Below are 22,221 nucleotides of genomic sequence, written 5' to 3' on the forward strand. Positions count from 1 at the left end.
GACTAGAAGCATCCATTAGCTAGAAGACCATAACGGATATCCCTGGGTTCACAGATGTTTTCTCTTCCAAAAAGGGACTCACAAGAAATGGCAAAAGTAAAGCAAACTGTAAGCTCAGATTTTATTTTGAAGTAGATGAAATGAGAGGAAAACTTTTGTTTTTTTGCTAATTCCTCAAAATCTACACTGGTACTTTCTACAGGTGCCCTTTCTTCAGCTATCATCGTGGGCGTCTATAAACAAAAATGAATTTACTCAAAATTTTTGGTGTGAAGCTGTAACTGGCAACATTCCTGATCATTTCATGCCTCCTTATTAGAAAGCAGAAAAGGGCTTTTAAATGCACATACAACAGAAAATTGCAAACTATAAAATGTGCAACTTACTGCAAACTCAGCTTTGATAACTGAAGAATTTCAAGCAGCTACCATGAGGGACAAATCAACTACCCAAGACTTTCCTTCACTGTGAGAGAAGGGCTGAGAAGAAAGTCAATGTGCTCTTCTGCTACCACCTGTAATTAGCATACAAAGGAGACTAAGTCAAATCGCTGGGAATGGATGGTTTTCTAGTGAGGATTGTACTGGGATGTGAAAGAGTTTAGCAAACTAAATGACACTTTTGAGCAGAGGTAACTACTCAGAAGAATCATTTCATTACAGTACAGTAACATAAAAAAGCTTGCTAACATAGGCTCACAGGTAAGAAATAGTCAAATTAACTATTCTCACCACTAGGAATAGAAATTTATGGTGATACCAAATATAATTTTGCTTTGTGACATAATTTATAATTTAGAAATTTTTCAATCTGCAAAAAAAGGCAAAGCTATTAAAAATAAATCCTCCAATCAATTATCATGATTAAAAAAAAAACAAAACTAAATATATTACAAACACATTTTTGGCCCACAAAAAGAAACTTCAATAAATACAAAATAGGGCATATAATGATTTCATACAGTCACGTGACATTTCCCCTCCATTATCTCAGGCACGTGGTATCTGCATAATGCCTGCTGACCACCATCATTCCTTTAAAAAGCAGAGAAAGAAAAGCTTTCAAAAGAAGGGACTGGTTAGAATTAGCATGGCATAAAGAGAATACATATAGGAAGTAGGAAAATACATCCAAATCTTTACCTATTGAAAAGGAATTAAGATCAAATATTCCCTGACAAATGAATTATTATATCACATCATTAATAGATATGTTCTCTCTACTCATCTTTTAAAATATATATATGTAAATTAGACTACTCAGGTATAAATAGCCAATGGTATATCTCAGGGGACAGTGAAACTTCTCTGCAAAAGTAGAGAAAAGATGCCTTTAAAATCTAGTTCCACGGGGGTGGCAGGTAGAGGGGAGAAGGCAGGTAAAAAGAAAACTCACATATTCATTCTATAGTCACCAACTTACTACACTACCCAATATGACTTTTAACCCTATAATCCTGTATCTTAAAAAAGTTTCCCCCAAATTTAAATCTAAGTACTTGATTTTTTTTTAAAGTACTGAAGGGTGCGTAAAATTTGTCTCATTTCCATATACTGCTTTGAAACTTCAAAATGTATATCCTTCAGATATTACACATCACTTCACAACTGGTACACTGATTTCTACAAGTGTCTTCAACATTTTACAAATCTTACCAAAAATCACTACCGTAAACATGAAAAATTCAAAAGCAAAAGATGGATCAAGGAGTTTGCAGGGCCCACCTTTCCACATCTGCCTGACCTATCCTGCTTGCACATCCCAATGGTATATTTTTTTACATCTTGCAAATGTATTCCACGGGAGAGGGATTCAAAACAAATGCATGTCTGAAAAGGCAACACAGCCACCACCAGCCTCAGAATTTCAGCAGCTGCAGTCCCGCCTGCTCCTCCCTCCCCCAGGCACACCCAGCATTCAGCTTCCTGTGCTCTGTCCTCCTTGGGATAACTTAACAGAAAAGGGTTGTGCTATTCTCACCTCTAATCCACCACCCTCTCTGTTCAGGAAACTTGGTGAACTCAGTGGGAAATGACCAACCTTATCAGGGTTGTGAGATGTGGGTAAGGAGAGATAAGAACCATACTCATTAGGAAAAAAAGACACCAACGGGACAGCCATTCCCTGGCCTGCACAAGAACACACACGGGGTGTACACATACACACTGGCGGTCAAGAGACCAACTTTCTTTTTTTTTAATGAAACATGATCATAAGTGGGAATGGAATCCTGGCCTCATGTGGCGTTTAGCGGTTGGTGCAGTCAGAGCCGCGATCTGCCCCTGCACACCAATTGCTACCTCTTACACAGGAACTCAGTTAATAGGAACTTTCTATCTAGAACCACCTATAAAGATCTGGCAATATAATGGAAAGCGTTATCTGAATACTAGGAAATAGTAAAGGGCACTGGTAATCTGAGGTATCTTCCACTTCTAGGACTTGCTGCTAAAAATCAATTCTATCCAGTCACTGTGCTGAACCACTAAGGAAACCACTGGGGTGCAGTGAACCTGCCAGGAGGGAATGAGCACCAGTGCGCAGGAGCACATGTGAACACTGAAGCGAGGTCCACTGCGGGTAACTTGTTTTAACTGGAAAAGGGAGTTCCCCTTGTGTCCCCATCTGTTATTTTTAAAATCTTCTTTAGGAAAAGGGGAAGGGGTGATAAAGAGGAAACAAAGATAGAAAACACCAAGTTCCCCACCTGCCTGCAAACACAGACACGCTCAGTTAGGGGAGGTGAAGGGAGAGGATGCATTATTGGTACTTGTAGCTGTGGCACCTGTTACTGTGAAGCCTGTAGGAGGGGCTATAGAGCTGTGGCTGGGCTGCAGGTCCTTGGGAATGCCACTGTGAGAACTCAGCTGGTGGCCGAAGGCTGCGCTGAACTGAGGGAGTTGCTGCTTGGGAGAGGTGGAGGCCATAAGTTCAGCAGAAGGCCCCATGCCACTGAAGCTGGTCTGCGGTAACCCCGGAAGCACACTGGAGCTGCTGGGGGTCACGGTGGCGAAGGCAGGCTGTGTGGTCTCTGAGTTCGAAGTGGTGGGTGGCGTGGACAGGGAAGTGGAAAGAAGATGTCCATCTGCGCCGAGAAGGTTGCTAAATGGAGAGGGATCTCCAAGGTTGACAGGGAGATTACCCCAGTGAGTTCTGGGGTTTACGACTCCTCCAAGTGGCACCTCAAGTTGGGTGGGGAGCAAGTGCTGCGCCATGATGGGCATCTCTGCTGAAAAGGTAGCTGCCATATTATCACCAGAGTAAGATGTTGTGTGGGGAGACGTGATATGGTCACTATAGGGAGACGGCACGTGCTCACTATCATAATGGCTTCCATGGGGCGAGGAGTGTGAGTGATCACTGCTGTATTGCTGTCGTGAGGTGATTAGGTCATCTGCCTTGCTCAGCAGCTGGGCAGGATGTGGCCTCTGGGAGGCATGGCTGCCATCATGAAGTCCATGAAACTGTCCTGGGAAGGCTCTCTCCCCAAGTGCACTCTGGCTGATCAGAGTGGCAGAAGTAAGGCCAACGTTGGCTGGGGCAGAGAACTGCCCCTGGATCTGCCCTGCCAGGGGTGTAGGTGGGTTGGACAAGGTAGCAGAACGGAGCAGATTCTCATCCAGCTCTAGACTAGAAAAATTATCATGTACTATACGCCCATTCAACAGCTCCCCGAGGTCCGTGTTGACTTCTCGGCTCAAGGACTGAATTCCTGAAGCTCCGGTTCCTGCAGAGAACACCCCTATTCCTCTGTCTGACAACTCCTGGACTGGCACTCCATCCGACTGGGTAAGTACCCCAATGGTACTCAGGCACTCGAGAGAGGTTACAGCCTGCAAGGCCCGTTCAAGTTCCTCGGCCTCTTCGGTAGTTGGGATGAGGTCTCCGTTCTTTCCTGAGGAAACAAAATTCACCAAGAATCAACAGTGTTACCCACCTTAAGCCAGGAACAAGGCCCCTTTGAATGATTAACAATGCTCTATTGAAAGAGAAGTTTCCAAGGATTGTATTGGAAGGAAAAAGAGGGATATTAATTTGCAGGACAGTCCTGAAAGGATCAGCTGTCCCAGGCCATGTATCATCTCTTCAGTTTAGTTACAGTGTTTTCAAAACCCACCTTATCTTAATGTTAAATTCCTAGGGAGTCTCAGGATTACCAATTTAAGACTCACAGTGACTATTTGGTTATACATAAGTTTTTTGCCTCAAGTTTTGTTCAAGTCACTGAGAGAAAACCTATCATATCAGTTCAGAGTTGAGACAGAAGACTGTAGGGCCCACCTTGGTTCTTCTAACCTTAGACTCTTCCAGTTGGAGGGGAAGCTGTGGAAAACTAGCATACAGACTTTCATACACGTGTTTTGTTTCAGCACAACATGAAACAACACATTTCATGGGTTATTTTTGAAATTGCTTTGAGTTATTCTCTAATTCTTCTCTCACATTCTTTCCCATTTCTAACTAATTTGCATAAAACCAGAAGTCCATGGGCCTACAATGCCATTTCCAAACTAAAAAAATCTATTGTCAACAACTTGACTAACCACTACAAAAATACCCAATTTTGAATAGTGAAATAAACATTTTAAAGATATGAAATATTTCCACTGAAAGCAAGAAGCAATTGGTGGGATTAAGCAAACTTTAGTTGGGAAAAGTGTACATCAACTGAAGTAGGGGGTGGGGTATTGAAATTGGGACAAATTCTAAAAAACTTCAGTAAACTTCAAGTTTAAAAATATCTTTGTTCAGGGCCTCCCCGGTGGCGCAGCGGTTGAGTGCTGGGTTACGAAGCTGCGCGCAGCCTCTGCAGCACCGGTTCGATCCCCGGCTGCTCCCCGGCCACCGGAGGAGGGTCCCACATGGCGCGCAGACCTCTCCTGCCGCCCGCTGCTCCCCTCAGCAGTGTACTTCGGTCCTTCTGCCTGCTCTGCTCCCCGCTCTGGCTCTGGTGAATTCTCTCACCCTCCCGCGCTTCTGACTGTACTCAGTGCATGTATAAACAAAACAAACAAACAAATAAAATAAATAAAGCATGCCTCTAATAAAAAAATTAAAAAAAAAAAATATCTTTGTTCAAAAATAATGTAAAATCGGGGCCTCCCCGGTGGCGCAGCGGTTGAGCGCTGGGTTGCGAGGATGCCCGCGGCCTCTGCGGCGCCGGTTCGATCCCCGGCTGCTCCCCGGCCATGGGAGGAGGGTCCCACATGGCGCGCAGACCTCTCCTGCCGCCCGCTGCTCCCCTCAGCGGTGTGCTTCGGTCCTTCTGCCTGCTCTGCTCCCCGCTCTGGCTCTGGTGAATTCTCTCGCCCTCCCGCGCTTCTGACTGTACCCAGTGCATGTATGGGCAAAACAAACAAACAAACCAGCAAACAAATAAAGCATGCCTCTATAAAAAAATAAATAAATAAATAAATAATGTAAAATCACTCATTCTTTTTTTTTAAAGATTTATTTTATTTATTGATGCACACAAGAACTGAGGTTTAGGCCAGAGGTGTGGGGAATGAGAGGATTCACCAGAGACAAAGTGGGGAGCAGAACAGGCAGATCTACCAAAATATGCAACAGCAGAGGTCTGCTGCTCCCTGGGTTAGCTCCCTGGTCAGGGATGGAACTCATGCTGCAGTGGCTGGCAATAGCCTGATAGCGCTGAGACTTTAAACCCTGCACCACCAAAGAGGCTCTGAAACCACTCATTCTTAAGAAACAAAGTTATAAACCTAGCTGTCAGACTATCACTCTACTAAGCTTGTCAGATGGTTAGACACAATGCACATTCCTCACGTCGAAAAGGGGTGAAATACTTTTAGCAATGTTATATTTTCATAATCACAGTGAAAGGTCTTATGTATGTGGAGGAATGCTTCAAACATCTCAAAACATACTATTTCCCTCTTACAGACTCATTTTTAAAACCAGTCTTCTTGAATCAAAACGTTGACCATACCTTCAAAAAAATCAAAATCCTGTAAGTCATCAGGTAGCCGTGGCAGGACATCTGAGAAGTCTTCCTGGTTCAATTCCAAGTCGTGTGGAATGTCAGAGATCTCATTGGCAATGTCATCCGGCAACTCATCAGCACTCAGCTCTGGCGTGGACGGGCTCCTGGGGGACAGGACATGGTTGGCCCCACCACTACCCTTTCACCTCGACACTCACGTCACCGAGACAAGCGCGTCCAACATGAAAATGAGAAACCCTAACCAGTGTCTCCTTTCCACCTTAAGATAAGGAAATCTGAAAGCAAAAGAATAGCCTGCACTGTGTATAGTCACATATAGCTGCAACCTTTACCCACACATTAAGAGAAGATAACTGTTTCAAGATAGCATTTTTACTTTGAGTTAGTAGAATGAATTACAATCTGGGATATCAAGAGTGTCTTAATGCTTTTTAGAAGACTTTGGTAATACATACACATATATGTACATATTTAAATGAGATAAACAGTTAATTTCTAGCTATAACAGAAACCACATTCATTTGGTCAAAATGCTTGCCCTGGCCAAAATTAATAATGCATCAGATTTCTTATGAAATATGGAATATCTATTAAAATAGAAAAAAAACTGAACATATACAATAAAATTCTCAATTTCAACATCTGCTCTCTTTGGTATCATCAAGAACTAACCTCAGCAGATATTTGGTAAAGTCTGCACTGAAAACTAAACTGTCTAGGTCAATATACTGAATGGCTGCTGTAGTTAGCTCTTTATACTAGACAAGTCAACATAACTAAATGTTCTGGAACAATCAGAACATGTGAAGGAAACATAAATTTGGGCTCCGTTACTGACCGGATCTGAGAGGCCTCCACTGGCAGTGAGACGCTGGTGGGCATGCTGAGGTTCCCTTGGGGGACTGCAGGGGGAATGGGTTTTTGGGGTCGACGAGGTCCACGCCTTCTTTTCTTCTTGTGTTTTTTGGTAAGTGCAGGAGGCTTGGTTTTTTTCCTGGGTTTCCTCTGCTGCTGGTGCTGAACCTTACGGGAGCTATCGCCTCTCAAGAAATTATCCTTTGGATTGAATAAATGTGTATTTTAGCCTGGGATTATTTGTAAAAAAACCTAACAGCTATCTAACAATAATCAAATGAATAAAAAATAAATTTTAAAATTCGACTCAAACCAGTTCAATACATGCAAATAGCTCATCCCACATTCAAAAACAATTCGGTAGCTACTGTAAGAAAATGAAGAAAATTTGTGCTCAACTTAATTCTCCTATGGGAAAAAAACGGATACAAGTATACATAAAGCATAGAGAAAATTGGGTGATAATAACACAAACATCTATGAGCACACAAAAGGGAAATCAATTACCTTTAGGTGTTAAAAGATAAGTGTTTGAGGTGTTAAAAGATAAGTAGGACTTTTATTGGTTGGGATAGGGGGAAAATTATTCTGTGTTAAAGAAAGTGGCACAAACAAAACTAAGAGCAAATAGTTGGATATGACTAGTGCTGAGGGTTTACATGTGATGAAATATAAAAGTAAATTGTGAAGAAATTCGGGACTAGCTCACGTATAGCTTACAATATCTCATTCTAAACTTTATTTTACAAGTAATGGGGGGGTGACTTTTGATGAGAGAAGTAACATGAAAGATTGACTAATTGGTAGCAATGTAAAGAGATGCACAGAAGCAGTAAACGGATGGAGGTAATAATTCTAATTAGGGGGCTCTTTGAACAGATGATCCAAGATAAACAGCTAAAAGTAAAGAGAGGGGGAAAGAAGTTGCTGAGATAGAATTCTCAAGAACAGATCCTGGAATGTGGTAAAGATGAAGGGGATGTAGAACTAATTGTCCCTTCGATTACTCAATTTGAGTGATTAATGGATGATGAAACTATTAGTTGGAATAAAGAACAGAGCAGAATAAACAGATTCAGAAGAAAACTTAAAGAATTAGTTTGGCTCACATACAGTTTGAGGTATGAAGATGTTTAGGGAGGGAGAAAACTGTACTAGTACACAGGAATAAAGAGAGCGATGAAGATGTAGACTTGAAAATTATGACACAATAAAAGTCTTTCAAGTAATTTAAGGGCCAGGAGACAAGGTAAAGAGAGAAGCAGTGGGATACAGCCTTATAAAATTGCTGCAATTAAAGATAAACCAGTAAAGAAAAATAAGAAATTGACAAGATAACTAGCTTTCTTCAGCTAGGAACCTTAAATCTGAATGCCATATTTCATCAATTCAAAGATGCACATTTTAATATCTGCAATTAAGGAGGATTTTGCAATAATGGTATTTTACAACTGCTACTGGCCAGGTGCTAGTTATTATAGTTGGCACTGTCTACACATGCTTAAAGCTGGTCACAGCTTTTTGTACTGGCATTGTTTGAAGTAAAGGTATGTGCATTACTGATATCACATGTGGAAGGAAAGGTGATGTGTATGCAGAAAGGCACGTTGCTCGTGAAGCAAATATTCATTATTGAAGACAGACCACAATTTCTTTTTTTTCCAATCACAAAGCAACAATCAAGTGAGAAAGGAAAATAACCACAAAGCTGTGTGACAGCTAAAGTAAATTAGAAAATACTGCCTTTCACAAGTCAAGTAATACAACTGAACCAGGAGTTGAAAATCAGTGTCAAAGTTTAAAGAAGGTATCTGGTAAGTTAAAAACAAAAATTTAAGTGATAAGAAAGCATCTTGGAGAATTTTTTTGTCTTGGTGGCATATAAAACAACAGTGGTTTTTACAATTGATATTATCTTTGATTTAATGAATTCAGGAATAGCTCATAACTAAATACATTTTAAATTGTATGGTTCATAAAAGAAATCTAAAAAACAAAACAGATTTAGCGTAGAAGTTACTGAACAACATAAATGAAAACTATGGTCCAGAAAGAATGAATCATTAGATTCTAGCAAACATTTACCAAGTGTCAATGTCAGGATCACAACCTTAGACTATTAAATTCTGGGCCACTGGCTATTTAGATACCCTATACCTCTGAAAACTGTCACATACTCACAGAAGCAAGAGTTGGTTTACTTTTTTTGGTATAGAAGGTACCTGGCATAATACCTTCAAATAGCAGAAGAATTCAGCAAGTTTCTGATGTGTGAAAACAATAAAAATGCTTTTAGTTTAAATGATTTCCAGACATATAAATGGCTGACAGGCACATAAAAAGATGATCACTATCTCTTATTATTAGGGACATGCAAATCAACAAGCTCTCCCTCTCATCTATGAGAACGGCCAATGTCAGTAAGACCAGAAACAACAGCATTAGTGAGCATGTGGAGAAAAGGGAACCTTCCTGCACCGTTGGTGGGGACATAAGCGGTGCAGTCACAATGGAAAACAGTATGGAGATTATTAAAAAAATTAAGAACAGAAACACCAGATGACCCAGCTATTCCACTTCTAAAGGAAATAAGTCCGATGAAAAGGACAAATACCATATGATTTCACTTATTTGTGGGAGATAAAGAAATAGAACAAAATTCAGACTGTAGGAACACAAGGGTGGCTAGAGAAGGGTGGGTAAATTGAACAAATAGGAGAATGGAAACTAGACTTTTGGTGGTGATTACAATGTAATATATACAGATGTCAAATTATGCTGCTGTATATGTGAACTTTGTGTGCTATAAAACAATGCTACTTCAATAAAAACCATTTTAAAACTAAAATAAATGATTATATAATTATTTAATTCAGCTCATTAATTCAGACTTAGCCTCCAAATTTTTCTGAATGAATTAGGGCTCATGATACTAGCATTAACTAGAACAATAATTAGTTAAGTTCAATAGGATTATGTAAAGGTTTGGCTTTTGACTGAAATTATATTCAATATTTACAGAATTGTATAGAAAAAAAATGGGAGAAATGGGCAATGAAAGTGTGGGAAGCCTGCTAAGTATAAGAAAATGCATCTTTAGACGTATAGACTATGGTAAACACAATGACCTTGTTTGAGTACCTACTAAATAACTTCTGAAACACTGTTTACTTTTTTTAAATAGTGGTATGAAATTAACTCAAATGCATCAAAACTAGCACTTTTTTGGACTACTGTTTTCTAACAGTAATAGAACAAAGTAGAAAATATCAGGCACTGAAAGTATTACTTCACAAAAGTTGTTACAGTGATTTGTATATACATGTAGTTGGTACTGAAAGTCACAAGATACTTCCTGCTGTCCATAACTATCAGCATCTGAAAGTCTCTGTTCTATAAAATCAAATCTGAACTCACCATTTTTTTGGCATGTTCTTCACACAGAGGTGTCTGGTGTGTAATGTCAAATACGGGCACAGAGCATTGCTGTCCATCTGCAAACTTGGCCGTGCAACTTGAGAAGAGCTGCTGAGAGCGGTTCAAGAGGATATCTGGGTTTTTTTAAGTTAGGAATAAAATCGCTGAACCTCTATATAATGTTCCAATTTCTACATAAAATTTACTCTTTCCCTTACTTTATTTGATAAGTATACATTTTATTATGTATAAAGGATAACGTATCAAGCCAACTATTAATATGGGAAAATTATAATAATTGAATTTATCAACCCAATTTATCAGAATATCTATCTAAAGGAGTCAATTTTGCTATTGGGCTGTGAACATAAGCCTCCTTTATGGCCTTACTGATTGCTGTGATTTGAAGAAGGGTCATTTCCTTTTTACACAATGACTATTAAAAGTTCCACTATTAATGGTTAAATAGCCAACTTCTATTAAGGAAAACTCCTGCATATGATACTCATCAAGAAGAAAAAATTTAGAGACATAATTATAAAAATATCATTCGGCCAAGTTTGGATTTTTCGTATCACGTTTCCAATACCAAACTGAAACCTTCAACTTATGAAAAATTATTTTAAAATCAAAACCTTACTATTAAAATTGGAACATCAGCTTTACATGATCAACATATTTAAGCATCTGTACTTTTATCGACTAACTACATTTTCACAAGATTTACTGTATGTCTAACAAGGAAGTATCTTCCTGTTTTTCCTTTTTTGCTTTTATAGTTAAGACTATCTAAAAAAGTTGTGAAAATGCACAAAAACAGAGAAGGGCAGTAATCAGATAGTAAAGAAGAGTAAGTTATTGCTGCTGTACAACAGTATAGCTTTCTTGGAAGCATAAAAATAGTTTTTGATTTTTCCACCAATAGTTACATAATAATGATTTTAAACATTAAATAGTTGTAGCTTCAAAAGTCATTCACTTGGTTTAAGAATGAAATAAAGACCCCTCTGTTTTTGCCTCCCATAGAGTCACCTATAATAAACTTTTCCCAGTTCTAAAGAAAAACAAAAGAAAAAAGAAATACACAAGGGCCTCCCCAGTGGCGCAGCGGTTGAGCGCTGGGTTGCGAAGCTGCCCGCAGCCTCTGCAGCGCTGGTTCGATGCCCAGCTGCAACCCGGCCACCGGAGGAGGGTCCCACATGGCGCGCAGACCTCTCCTGCCGCCCGCTGCTCCCCTCAGCAGTGTACTTCGGTCCTTCTGCCTGCTCTGCTCCCCGCTCTGGCTCTGGTGAATTCTCTCACCCTCCCGCGCTTCTGACTGTACCCAGTGCTTGTATAAATTAAATAAATAAATAAATAGATAAATCTTAAAAAAAAAAAAAAAAAGAAATGAAAAAAGAAATATACAGCCATAAATGAATCCACACTTTCTAATGAACACTCGATTTAGTTAAGAGGATACGCTGGAAGCAATGCCTGGTGAATGGAAGGGCTTTGTTAGTGCACTGTTCACCCTTCACAGTTCCACTGCACGCTGCTGGTTCCACCTCCCTCAACTTGGTCCGACTTATGCTAAGACAAGAAAAAAAATTAATTAAAAAATGTTTCAAGAATTCGGGGCAGTTTTTCAACATTATGTTACCACAGTGCAACACCAACATTTTACCTACCTACATTCATTAATTAAAATGCAGTGAGTTACGGGGCCTCCCTATGAAGCTATCCGCAGCCACTGCAGCACAAGTTCAATCCCCAGCCAGGGAGCAACCCACATGGCGCAGCAGACCTCTCCTGTCTTGCCTACTGCTCCCTTCAGTAGTGTATTTCAGCCAATCTTCCTGTTCTGCTCCCCACTCTGTCTCTGGTGAATCCTCTCACCCCTCACACCTCTGGCCTGTACCCCAGTTCTTGTATGCATAAATAAATAAATCTTTTAAAAAAAATGCAGTGAGTTACAATGACCAAATCAAGTTTTCCCCCCAATCTATTGACAAAACAAACAAATTACATTGTAAAGAACTTGACTAAGTCTATGTGGTTGTTTGTTGTTTAAAGATTTTTATTTATTTATTTTTGCATAAAAGAACTGGGGAGTAGACCAGAGGTGTGTGTGGGTGGGGGTTAGTGGTAAAAGGATTCACGAGAGACAGAATGGGGAGCAGAGCAAGCAGATTTACTGCAACATACTGCTCAGGGGAGTACAAGTAAGAGAGAAGAGGTCTGCTGTGCCACATGTGGGCCAGCTTCCTGGTTGGGGATTGAATTAGGGACATTTTTACTCAGGCCGACTTAATGATAGCACTGAAACTTAACCCTTAGGCCACCAATGAGGCCCTGTGGTTGTTTTATTTTTAAGTGACATTCTGGTTCCTTTTATTTCACAAAGATACAATAGAGAGAAGTGATAAAGACTAGATCTGACAGACCTGGTTCCAAATCTTAGCTCTGCCTAGTACCAGCTGTGTGACTTTGGGCAAGTTACTCAGCCTTGCTGAAACCTCTACTTCCTCACCCATAAAGTGGAAATAAGAGTACGTTTAGCTGACAGCTAGGCACTAAAAGACTTGACCTAATAACATGAGGAAGTAGATAGTGAGATGCAGAAATGAGTGATTTGCTCTCATTTTCCAAAATGCACTCACTTTAGGCAAATTTTTAAAACTTGATATGTGCAATGTCATCTTTCATTAAATCAACCTCTACTTTTTACCTTAACTATTTAAATCTTTTAACTTTATTTTTAAATTTTACAAAGAGGCAACATATCCCCCTTGGTTCAAAAAAAAAAAAAAAAAGTCAAAGAATAATGAACTAGGTAGTAAAGCAGTAAAGAATCTCTTTTCTGTCCCTGTCTGACAAGCTGGTTCCCACTCCCTCCACATTGAAAGACTCAGCTATATGTGCGATTCTATAATAATCACAAATTATTAGGCCTTTACATATGCCTGACTACGTAAAAAGAATCTACTTAACAGTCCAAATCACAAGTCAGGTATCAAAACTAAAAAAAAATCTTGAAAGTTGTTTGCTTCAAGATCTTTTTAAAAATCCAATGCAACGATTTACATTAATCAGAGAGGGTCATGTAGCATCTAAATGACATGAATTTACATACAATTTAAACAAAAGAATATTTTTATTATAATTATTGCTTTCAATAAATAGCTAATGCAAATAGAAAACCAGGAGTTATTTAAGAGTTCTGCAATATCTGTTGGGATCACGAGAATGGGGAAGTGGGTCATTCAGTTTAGCCCATAAAAAGGATATACAATTTCAAATAAATAAAGCTTTACGATGCTGGCAGTTAAGCCCAAATTCTCTTGATTAATAGAGAGACCAGAGCTCTCTATATTAAATGGATAACTTTTATGGAAAAATTTCACGTTTTGTTCAGTCATCTACCAGGTCCAGTGTGCAACACAATCCCTCATTTTCTTTATCCTGGATTTCAAAAGCAACCATTGTTTTTTGTTTTTTTTTTTAAGATTTATTTATGCATACCAGAGCTGGGGAGTAGGCCAGAGATGTGGGGGGGGAGGGGGAGAGGATTCACCAGCAACTGCGTAGGGAACAGAACAGGCAGATCTACAGAAATACACTGCTGATGGGAGCAGCGGGCTAGACAGGAGAGGTCTGCTGTGCCATGTAGGTCACCTCTCTGGCTGGGGATCGAACTCATGCTGCAGTAGCTGCAGATTGCTTCATAGTGCTGACGCTTAACCCCACTGTGCCACCAGGGAGGCCTTCAATTGTGCTTTTCAATACGAACACATAATTCACCGGGGATTTCATCCATACACAGACACACACTACATGGAGGTGCATGTGCATATACACATTCACAAAGAGACTAGAACCCAAACGTTCACAGTGCTTATTCTGTTTTGTGAACAGTGATATTATGGAGCTATTCACCTTCTTTTGGCTTTATTTTTCAAAATTTTGTTCAATTAGCTAGCATTTGCATTATAAAGGGATTTTTCCCCCAAAAGAAATTCAACACAATATTCTGAATACAAAATATGTGGAATAATGTAACTATTAAAAGAAAATACATTGGAAAGAAAAATTTTAAATATAAGTAAAAAATATAAAATACCACTTCTGTAGTTAAAAAACTATTTTAAAATACTTACATAACACGAAAATTTCTAAGCACTGTATTTATTTTAAAGTCCGATAACAGGGTCCTCCCTGGTGGCGCAAGGGATTAAGCTGATATCAGCACTATGAAGCTATTTGCAGCTACTGAGTTCAATCCCCAGACAGGGAGGTGACCCACATGGCTCAGCAGACCTCTCCTGTCTCGCCCGCTGCTCCCCTCAGCAGTGTATTTCAGTCAATCTGCCTGTTCTGTTCCCTACTCTGTCTCTGGTGAATCCTCTCATCCCCAACCCCTGGCCTGTACCCCAGTTCTTGTGTGCATAAATAGATCTTCAAAAAAAGAAACAAAGTCAGGTAACATTCTCAAATCTTATTTGAATAAATTTTAATCAAACTCCAGCAAAACTATAGTAGTGTTTCAACTTTACTGTCAGTTCATGGTGGCATTATTTTGCCACCTTTGTAGAACTCTATCTGAGCTACAAAAACAAAATATAATGCTTAAATATTTCAGGCTTACATGTCCTTAACCCATTGTGTCTCAACCAGCCTCTTAAAAACTACATAAAACAGTGCCTTCCTTGCTGGCACAGCAGGTTGAGCGCAGAGCTGTAACGCTGTCTGCAGCCTCTGCAGCGCGGGTTCGATCCCAGCCGGCCAGGGAGATACCCACTTGGTGCGGCAGACCTCTCCGGTCTTGCCCGCTGCTCCCCTCTGCAGTGCTTTTGGTCTGTCTGCCTGTTTCGCTCCCCAGTCTGTCTCTGGTGAATCCTCTCGCCCTCCTGCACCTCTGGCCTGTACCCCAGCTCTTGTATAAATAAAATAAAATCTTAAAAAAAAAAAAAAACTACAGAAAACAGACTGAGACAAGTTCCTGAGAAACAGGAACTTGGGACTCTACCTGGTTCGACTGCATGCAGCTCTCTGCAGCTCCTGTATCAACTGACCAGCACATTCTGGCTCCCTGCTGGCCGCCTGCAGCAGAGCCTTCCTAAACGCATGCCGGCACTTCTTCTGGCGGGACTCTGCCCGCTCCAGGCGGCAGAGGTGCTTATATTTCTGCTGAAAGTAAGTGCAAAGTTGGGTCACCCTGGAGCTCCTACTCTCTGTATCATCATCGTCTGACCTGGAGAAACAGGGAGAGAAATAAGACTGATTACAGACAGGCTCAAGGTGGCTGAATGCACAGGGTTAGAACTTGTGGCATGTGAGTGTATAATTAACAAAATGAAAGGAAGAAAATTCCAGTAGAGCTGAAAATAAACACACTGTTTCAACAATAATGCAGCACAGAAATTTCAACAGCTTTAAGAAGTTTAACCTCTGGGCATGTCACAATTAGATACAATACAGCCATGTCTTCTAGATTTTAAGTGATCAGGGGTTCTTGGGAAGAAAATAATTTCTTTACTTACTAAAATATCTGAGTAAATGACATGGCAGTTATGAGGAAACACTGATCACAATTTTTATAAGCTAGGTCAGACCAGAAGTAGAGCAGTGAATACTAACAGTGCATTATCAAAGAGTTGCCTATTAGATGTACTAGTTGTTTCAAACCAGCTTTTTCTGAGCACAAGGGACTATGGTGATGGTCCATGGGTGAACTGGTGGTAGGAATTTTACAGGGACTACATCTGACAGGAGAAAACATACACTGTACAAAAAGGAAGAATGATGAGAAATATGTATAGAATATATATAGAATAAAAAATGTAAAAAAAAATACAGCCTTTTCTTGCTAAGCTCTTAAGGAGTTTTGGTGGTAGGGATCACAATCATGCCATGGTACTTTATCTATATAGACACTAAACAGAATTTCATATACCAGGGATTATACTGAGGCTCTTGTCATTATGCTAATATTAACTGACATGGCTCTGTTAGATGTTTGGAATCTGTACCTCGGGAGGTTAGAGAGGTCACTTTTGTATCAAGCAAGTGTGATCTCACCTTTCTGTTAGGAATAATGCATAATAGACTTGAAAACTGACCTGTGTCATTTTACCTTCTTTCTCTTCCATCATAACACAAATAAATAACATAAGTGTGATACCACAGACCATATTATCTTGCTAATCTTCTGTACATCATTGCTTGGTTTCTCTTTCTCTTCTTAAATGATATTACTTTTTTTCCCCCATCACAATAGCCCTTCACAGGTGATTCTGTAAACTTCTGTTTATTATCTGTCCTAAGTAATGTGTTTTCTTCAGTATATAGGCTATTACAGATATACCAACAGAAGGATCTTTACTTCAGTCTTTTTGCTTATTCAACATTCAAAATTTACTGAATGTCAATTTTGCTGAGTACTGCCGAAGAGAAACAAACATTTCCTGGAATTTGCAATGCAATTCAGACAAGACATACATATCCTGAAATTTAAACAATTCAAAAGGACAGAATCAGTAACTAACACTGTGGTAAAGAGAACAATGATTCAAATATCTAAGCACAAATTAGAAAAATCTAGAAGCTTTTAAAATTTCAGATTCTCAGGTATATTTACTGTGAATTGTTCCCTGAAGTACAACAGCAAGTCTTCATTTTTCTTCTTTCCTCTTGTCTTAGTCCTCACTCCATTTCTGGGAATACTTATTCATTTCCAAAACTTTAACATTGACTGACATAATAAAGACACAAATCTGTTTTCTAGCCCACATCTTATAATTAAATTTCAGATACAATGCATTTATTTTGTGTGTCCTTCCATATCTAATTAACCAAGAAGTGCCAGAATTAAGCAGGACAGAATACTGAGGAGAGGAGCTCAGAGAGAATTTTAAAGATCTGCAGAAGGATCCTCTGAGTCTTTACCTGAGAATTGATCCTTATGTGGGGTGAGAATACCCAGAAAAACTACATGAAAAGGATAGGACAAACACATCCTTGGAGCTCACCCAGGGCCAGGGCTAGTTTGTGTTCTCACCATCCAGAGTGGAAAAACCTGTAATACTCAGGGCTCTGGAGAAGTGTATTGCCTCAAGACTGGGATAAAATTAGTGCTAACCCAAGTATGTTGTGGTCCCATTTAGCAAAGCTTAAAAAGCAAGACTTGAAAGTCGTTTCTAAATAACATAATTACATCTCCAAACAAAACTCAATAATATTTAAATATTAAGTATTATAATTACTTAACTATTTTAATATTTATCTTAAAATATTTAAGACAAAAATAACCAAAAATCAAATAAATAAAAATGTCCGACATTAAAAGTAATCAGGCATTCAAAGAAACAGGAAAATAGAACCCATAAAGAAGAGAAAAATCAATCAACAGAAAGAGAACCCCAAACAATACAGATGATAAAATTAGTAAACCAGATATCAACAACCAGTTACTATAACTATGTTCCGTATGTTCAAGAAACTGTGAGAACAGAAGCAAAAATGGAATATACATTGCTCCTCATCAATAGCAAATAGCAGTACTCCCAATACTGATGTTTAGATCACCCTGAAAATTAAAATAGAAATCATAACTACCACTTTTTAATCATTTCTCAGGTACCAGGCACTGTGCTGAGTATTTGAAAAATTAACCCGAAATATCCCAAGTTAAGTTGATGTATTACACTCAGAAAACATGCTTGATCGTATATGTACCTAAGAAAGCTTAAGCTCATTTATATGTCTATCTGAAAGAATATACCGATGATAAGTCTTGAATGACATATAAAATGGAACTTCAGAGAGAAAAAAAAAGTATAGTATTTTCCAGTACTATAGAGATCTGGTAGGCAGGGACCACAGTGTAAATGGATGCATCAATTCTAAATTCAACTTAATTGGTTCCTTCAATGATAAGTGAAACAGGCACAGAAATAGATTCACCAAAAACAGTTAAGAGTAGCTTTCTTCAAATAATGGAATATTTTTCTCCCAGGTACCTAGGTTACTACTATTACAATAAAACTAGATCCAGTTTAAAAAAAAAAATAGTATATACAGAGAAAAATCAACCTACCACAATAGCAATTTAAGAGTAAAGCAAAAAGAGACTCACATGTGTCTTTCGTATCTGAGGGCTTCTCGGATGGACCATGCAACCTGGTATGGAGAGGCCTGCTCTGAGTCCTCCGGCTCCTCCCCACTCTCTTCAGACCAGTCCAGCCCTGGGGCAGATGGGAGGATGTTGCAAGTCAGGGAAATTTGCTCTTATTTAAATTTAGATTAAAAGGTACAAAATACACAGCACAAATAAGGCAAATACTATCATAGTGTAACGAAATGCTGATGAGTCTCTTCATGTTCTTACAGATATTAATAATGAACATATGATATACACTCAGGTTTAAAAAATGACATTATCACAAAAGGATTATGTTCCAAGGATGAACTTCTTTCATTAGTTGTTCACTAATGGAGTCACAGTGACACGGGTAAAGAGAGAGTTCAGGTTAGGGGGAAAAAAGGTGTAATTTCTTACAAATAGCAAAATATCATACACTACAATAATGTCAGACAGATATAAAACATATTCAAGATGATGGGGGAAGAAGCTGAACATGTGTTCAGGCAAAAACAAAAACCAAAACATGCTGAGGGAGTCACTCTACGCTTCAACCAAGGGCTCTGGGGTAAATGGTCAAAGGCAGATGTGCTCGGCTACTTCCAGAAGACAGGACTCTGTCCACTGGCAGGGTACCCTCTGGCTCTTGCTCCCAGAGGAAGAGAAACAGGAAGGTGGTTCTATTTCTATGTGGCTTGGGTTTCTTTTCATTCATTTAAACAATAGCTGCCATATTGTTTAATGTGCTTCACTTTGAAAACCAAGTTTAGAGGAAAAATAGAGACATATACTATGAACAATGCTTACTTATTTTAAAATTGTTAATGACTAGAAAATTGTTGCCTCCCAAAATAAACGTTTTACCTTCTTAAAAGTTTTATATCTTGAATAGGTCTGACTGACATTGCACAGTCTAAAACTTAACGGAGTGGCTATGTAACTCGAATACACTCATTTACTGTACAACTTTGACTTTCTATCTCCATAACTAACATTCTGTCTTCCTCAAAAATCAGACCCTCAAAAATCAAGACTACCTTCATTAGACAGTTATGCTAAAAATGACCTCACATATTTCTCCCATAATTCAAACGAGTTTGTGCCAAATAGGGAAATTAAGAAAAGGTTAATAGAAATGCAAATTATAAATGCTTAAAATTAAATAACACTGTCACTGGCATCAACAAACCTCAAATCTAGTTAAAAAGGTTACTCTCTAAAATGTCAGGTCACCTCAAGAAGTAAGTTTCTTTTTCTACACTAAAATTACTAATTTTTTTGGAAAAAAATCTACAGAAAAACAAGCAGTCGGCAGCAGATCTCTTGCCCGGGGCTTCTCTTCCTGTATTTTAATAAATCCACCTTTTCTGTTCTCAAATAAGCAAAAAACCCACACATTAAGCAATCACAACAATGTCAGCTTCAGTATATTGAAGGATGAGGCCTTTCAAATATAGTCACAACTAAGGCATCTTTAAAAATTATAAAATTAAAAATTATAAAATGAGTTATCTTTTATCACTGCCAGGACACCTAGACTTTCTCTGAAAATGTGAACTCTAAGTCATAAGAACTAAAGTGGAAGTATTTCTCCAGTTGTGAAATTAACTGTCCAATAAAGTAAACCTTTGATCTTAGCTTCATTATCGTTAGTTTTAATGTAACTAACTGAGATAACCAGCCCAGACAAGACTGTAAAAGCTAATTACAAGACTGCATTTTTCTCTAAGTACTTGCTGAAATGAATGCAGGTTGTGCTTGGTAATAATAGTGTGTTGCAGTTACTAGTTTCTCCAAAATAATCTTTTCTTTGGAAATGTGCATTCCAATACATTTGAATTTAAATAAAATGAAAAGATAATACTCTTTCTTTAAGTTTTCATTCTGTTCAAAATGACTAAAAGTCAGCCCTCAATGCAATACAAAATTTCAGTTAAAAAAGTTAAAGTTGCCAGTATTCAGAAATAAAAATTTAAGTGAAAATTTAGTAGATGAGGGCATCCCTGGTGGCACAAGGGGTTAAGCACCACACTGTGAAGCAATCTGCAGCCTCTGCAGCATGAATTCCATGCCCAGCCAGCCAGGGAGCAACCCACATGGTGCAGCAGACCTCTCCCTTCTCGCCCACTGCTCCCCTCAGCAGTGTATTTCAGTAGATCTGCCTGTTCTGTTCCCCACTCTGTCTCTGATGAATCCTCTCACCCCCCACACCTCTAGCCTGACCCTAGCTCTTGTATGCATAAATAAATAAATCTTTTTAAAAAATTTAGTAGATGATATAGGTAAATGGTGGACTAATACTTTTTCAGAAAAGTTACATCTGTCTCAAAAGTTAAACTCTCATGACTCTCTTAACAGATGATTAAAATATAAGTAATAGAAGAACTAAAAAGAAAATCTAGGGCCTCCCTGGTGGTCTAGGAGTTAAGTCTCAGCGCAATCACGCTGTGGCCTGAGTTCGATCCCTGGCCACGGAGCTAACCCACATGATGCAGCAGACCTTTCCTCTGTTTCCTGCTGCTCCCCTCAAGCAGTGTATTTCACTAAATCTGCCTGTTCTGCTCCCCACTCTGTCTCTAGTGAATCCTTTCACCCCCTGCACCTCTGGCCTACACCCCAGTTCTTCTACACAAATAAAAATAAAAAAAAGAAAAGAAAATGTAGGCATACATGTTTATATACACCAAGAATGAAGTGGGGGGGCAAGGGTGAGGAAAGTCTGACTCAAGAGATAGAAACCTAAAAAAAAAGAGAGAGAGACTATAGGGCCTCCCTGGTAGTGCAAGGAGTTAAGACACAACCTATAAAGCTATCCATAGCCACTGCAGCATGAGTTCGATCCAGGCCAGGGAGCTACCCACATGGCACAGCAGACCTCTCCTGACTCACCCTTCTCTCCTCAGCAGTGTATTTCAGTCAATCTGCTTGTTCTGCTCCCCACTCTGTCTCAGGTGAATCCTCTCACCCCCCACACCTCTGGCCTAGACCCCAGTTCTTGTATGCATAAATAAATAAATCTTTAAAAAAAAAGAGAGAATACATAAAAAATTTAATTTCAAAATTCCAAAATCATTAGATATTCAAAAGCAAATAACAAATGGGAGGAGAGACTTGGCAACAAACACAAAATATGTATAAAAAGCTCTTACCAATCAATAGAAGATAAAAACATCAAGAAAAATGAAAGAAAAACTTAAAAGGCAAAATAATGAGGGATAGGGCCTCCCCTGGTGGTGCAGCGGTTGAGCGCTGGGCTGTGAAGCTGCCCGCAGCTTCTGCAGCGCTGGTTCAATCCTGGCCACCAGCGAGGGTCCCACATGGCGCGCAGACCTCTCCTGCCGCGCCCGCTGCTCCCCTCAGCAGTGTACTTCAGTCCTTCTGCCTGTTCTGCACCCCACTCTGGCTCTGGTGAATTCTCTCACCCTCCTGCGCTTCTGACTGTACCCAGTACTTGCATAAATAAATAAATAAATAGGGCCTCCCCGCTGGCGCAGCGGTTGAGCGCTGGGCTGCGAAGCTGCCCGCAGACTCTGCAGCTCCGGTTCGATCCCCGGCCGCCGGGCGAGGGTCCCACATGCCGCGCAGACCTCTCCTGCCACCCGCTGCTCCCCTCAGCAGTGTACTTGGTCGCTCTGCCTGTTCTCTTCTCCACTCTGGCTCTGGTGAATTCTCTCGCCCTCCCGCGCTTCTGACTGTGCCCAGTACTTGTATAAATAAATAAACAATTTAAAAATAAATAAATAAATCTTTAATTTAAAAAAAAAAGTAAAAAAATAAATAATGAGGAATAAAACTGCTCCAAAAGCATATGGACAAATATTTAAAGCGTCATTATTAATTCAAAATAGCAATTCTCACTCAA

General features: G+C 39.4%; 1 protein-coding gene across 1 annotated transcript in view; it reads right to left on the reverse strand.

The window, feature by feature from the left end:
- Positions 1 to 2,729: 2,729 nt before the first annotated feature.
- The window catches only part of INO80D (INO80 complex subunit D), a gene marked incomplete at its 3' end in the record, with an annotated part of 31,265 nt that continues 11,773 nt past the window's right edge, over positions 2,730 to 22,221 (reverse strand). The window contains exons 4-10 of the mRNA XM_084232030.1: positions 18,354 to 18,462; positions 15,246 to 15,470; positions 11,700 to 11,809; positions 10,238 to 10,371; positions 6,804 to 7,021; positions 5,951 to 6,108; positions 2,730 to 3,895 (exon numbers count right to left, since the gene is read on the reverse strand). Of these exons, the coding sequence (XP_084088156.1) occupies positions 2,730 to 3,895; positions 5,951 to 6,108; positions 6,804 to 7,021; positions 10,238 to 10,371; positions 11,700 to 11,809; positions 15,246 to 15,470; positions 18,354 to 18,462 (2,120 nt within the window). The remainder of the gene's footprint in view (positions 3,896 to 5,950; positions 6,109 to 6,803; positions 7,022 to 10,237; positions 10,372 to 11,699; positions 11,810 to 15,245; positions 15,471 to 18,353; positions 18,463 to 22,221) is intronic.

The sequence above is a fragment of the Talpa europaea genome (assembly GCF_964194135.1).
Source record: "Talpa europaea genome assembly, chromosome: 1".
NCBI lineage: Eukaryota > Metazoa > Chordata > Mammalia > Eulipotyphla > Talpidae > Talpa > Talpa europaea.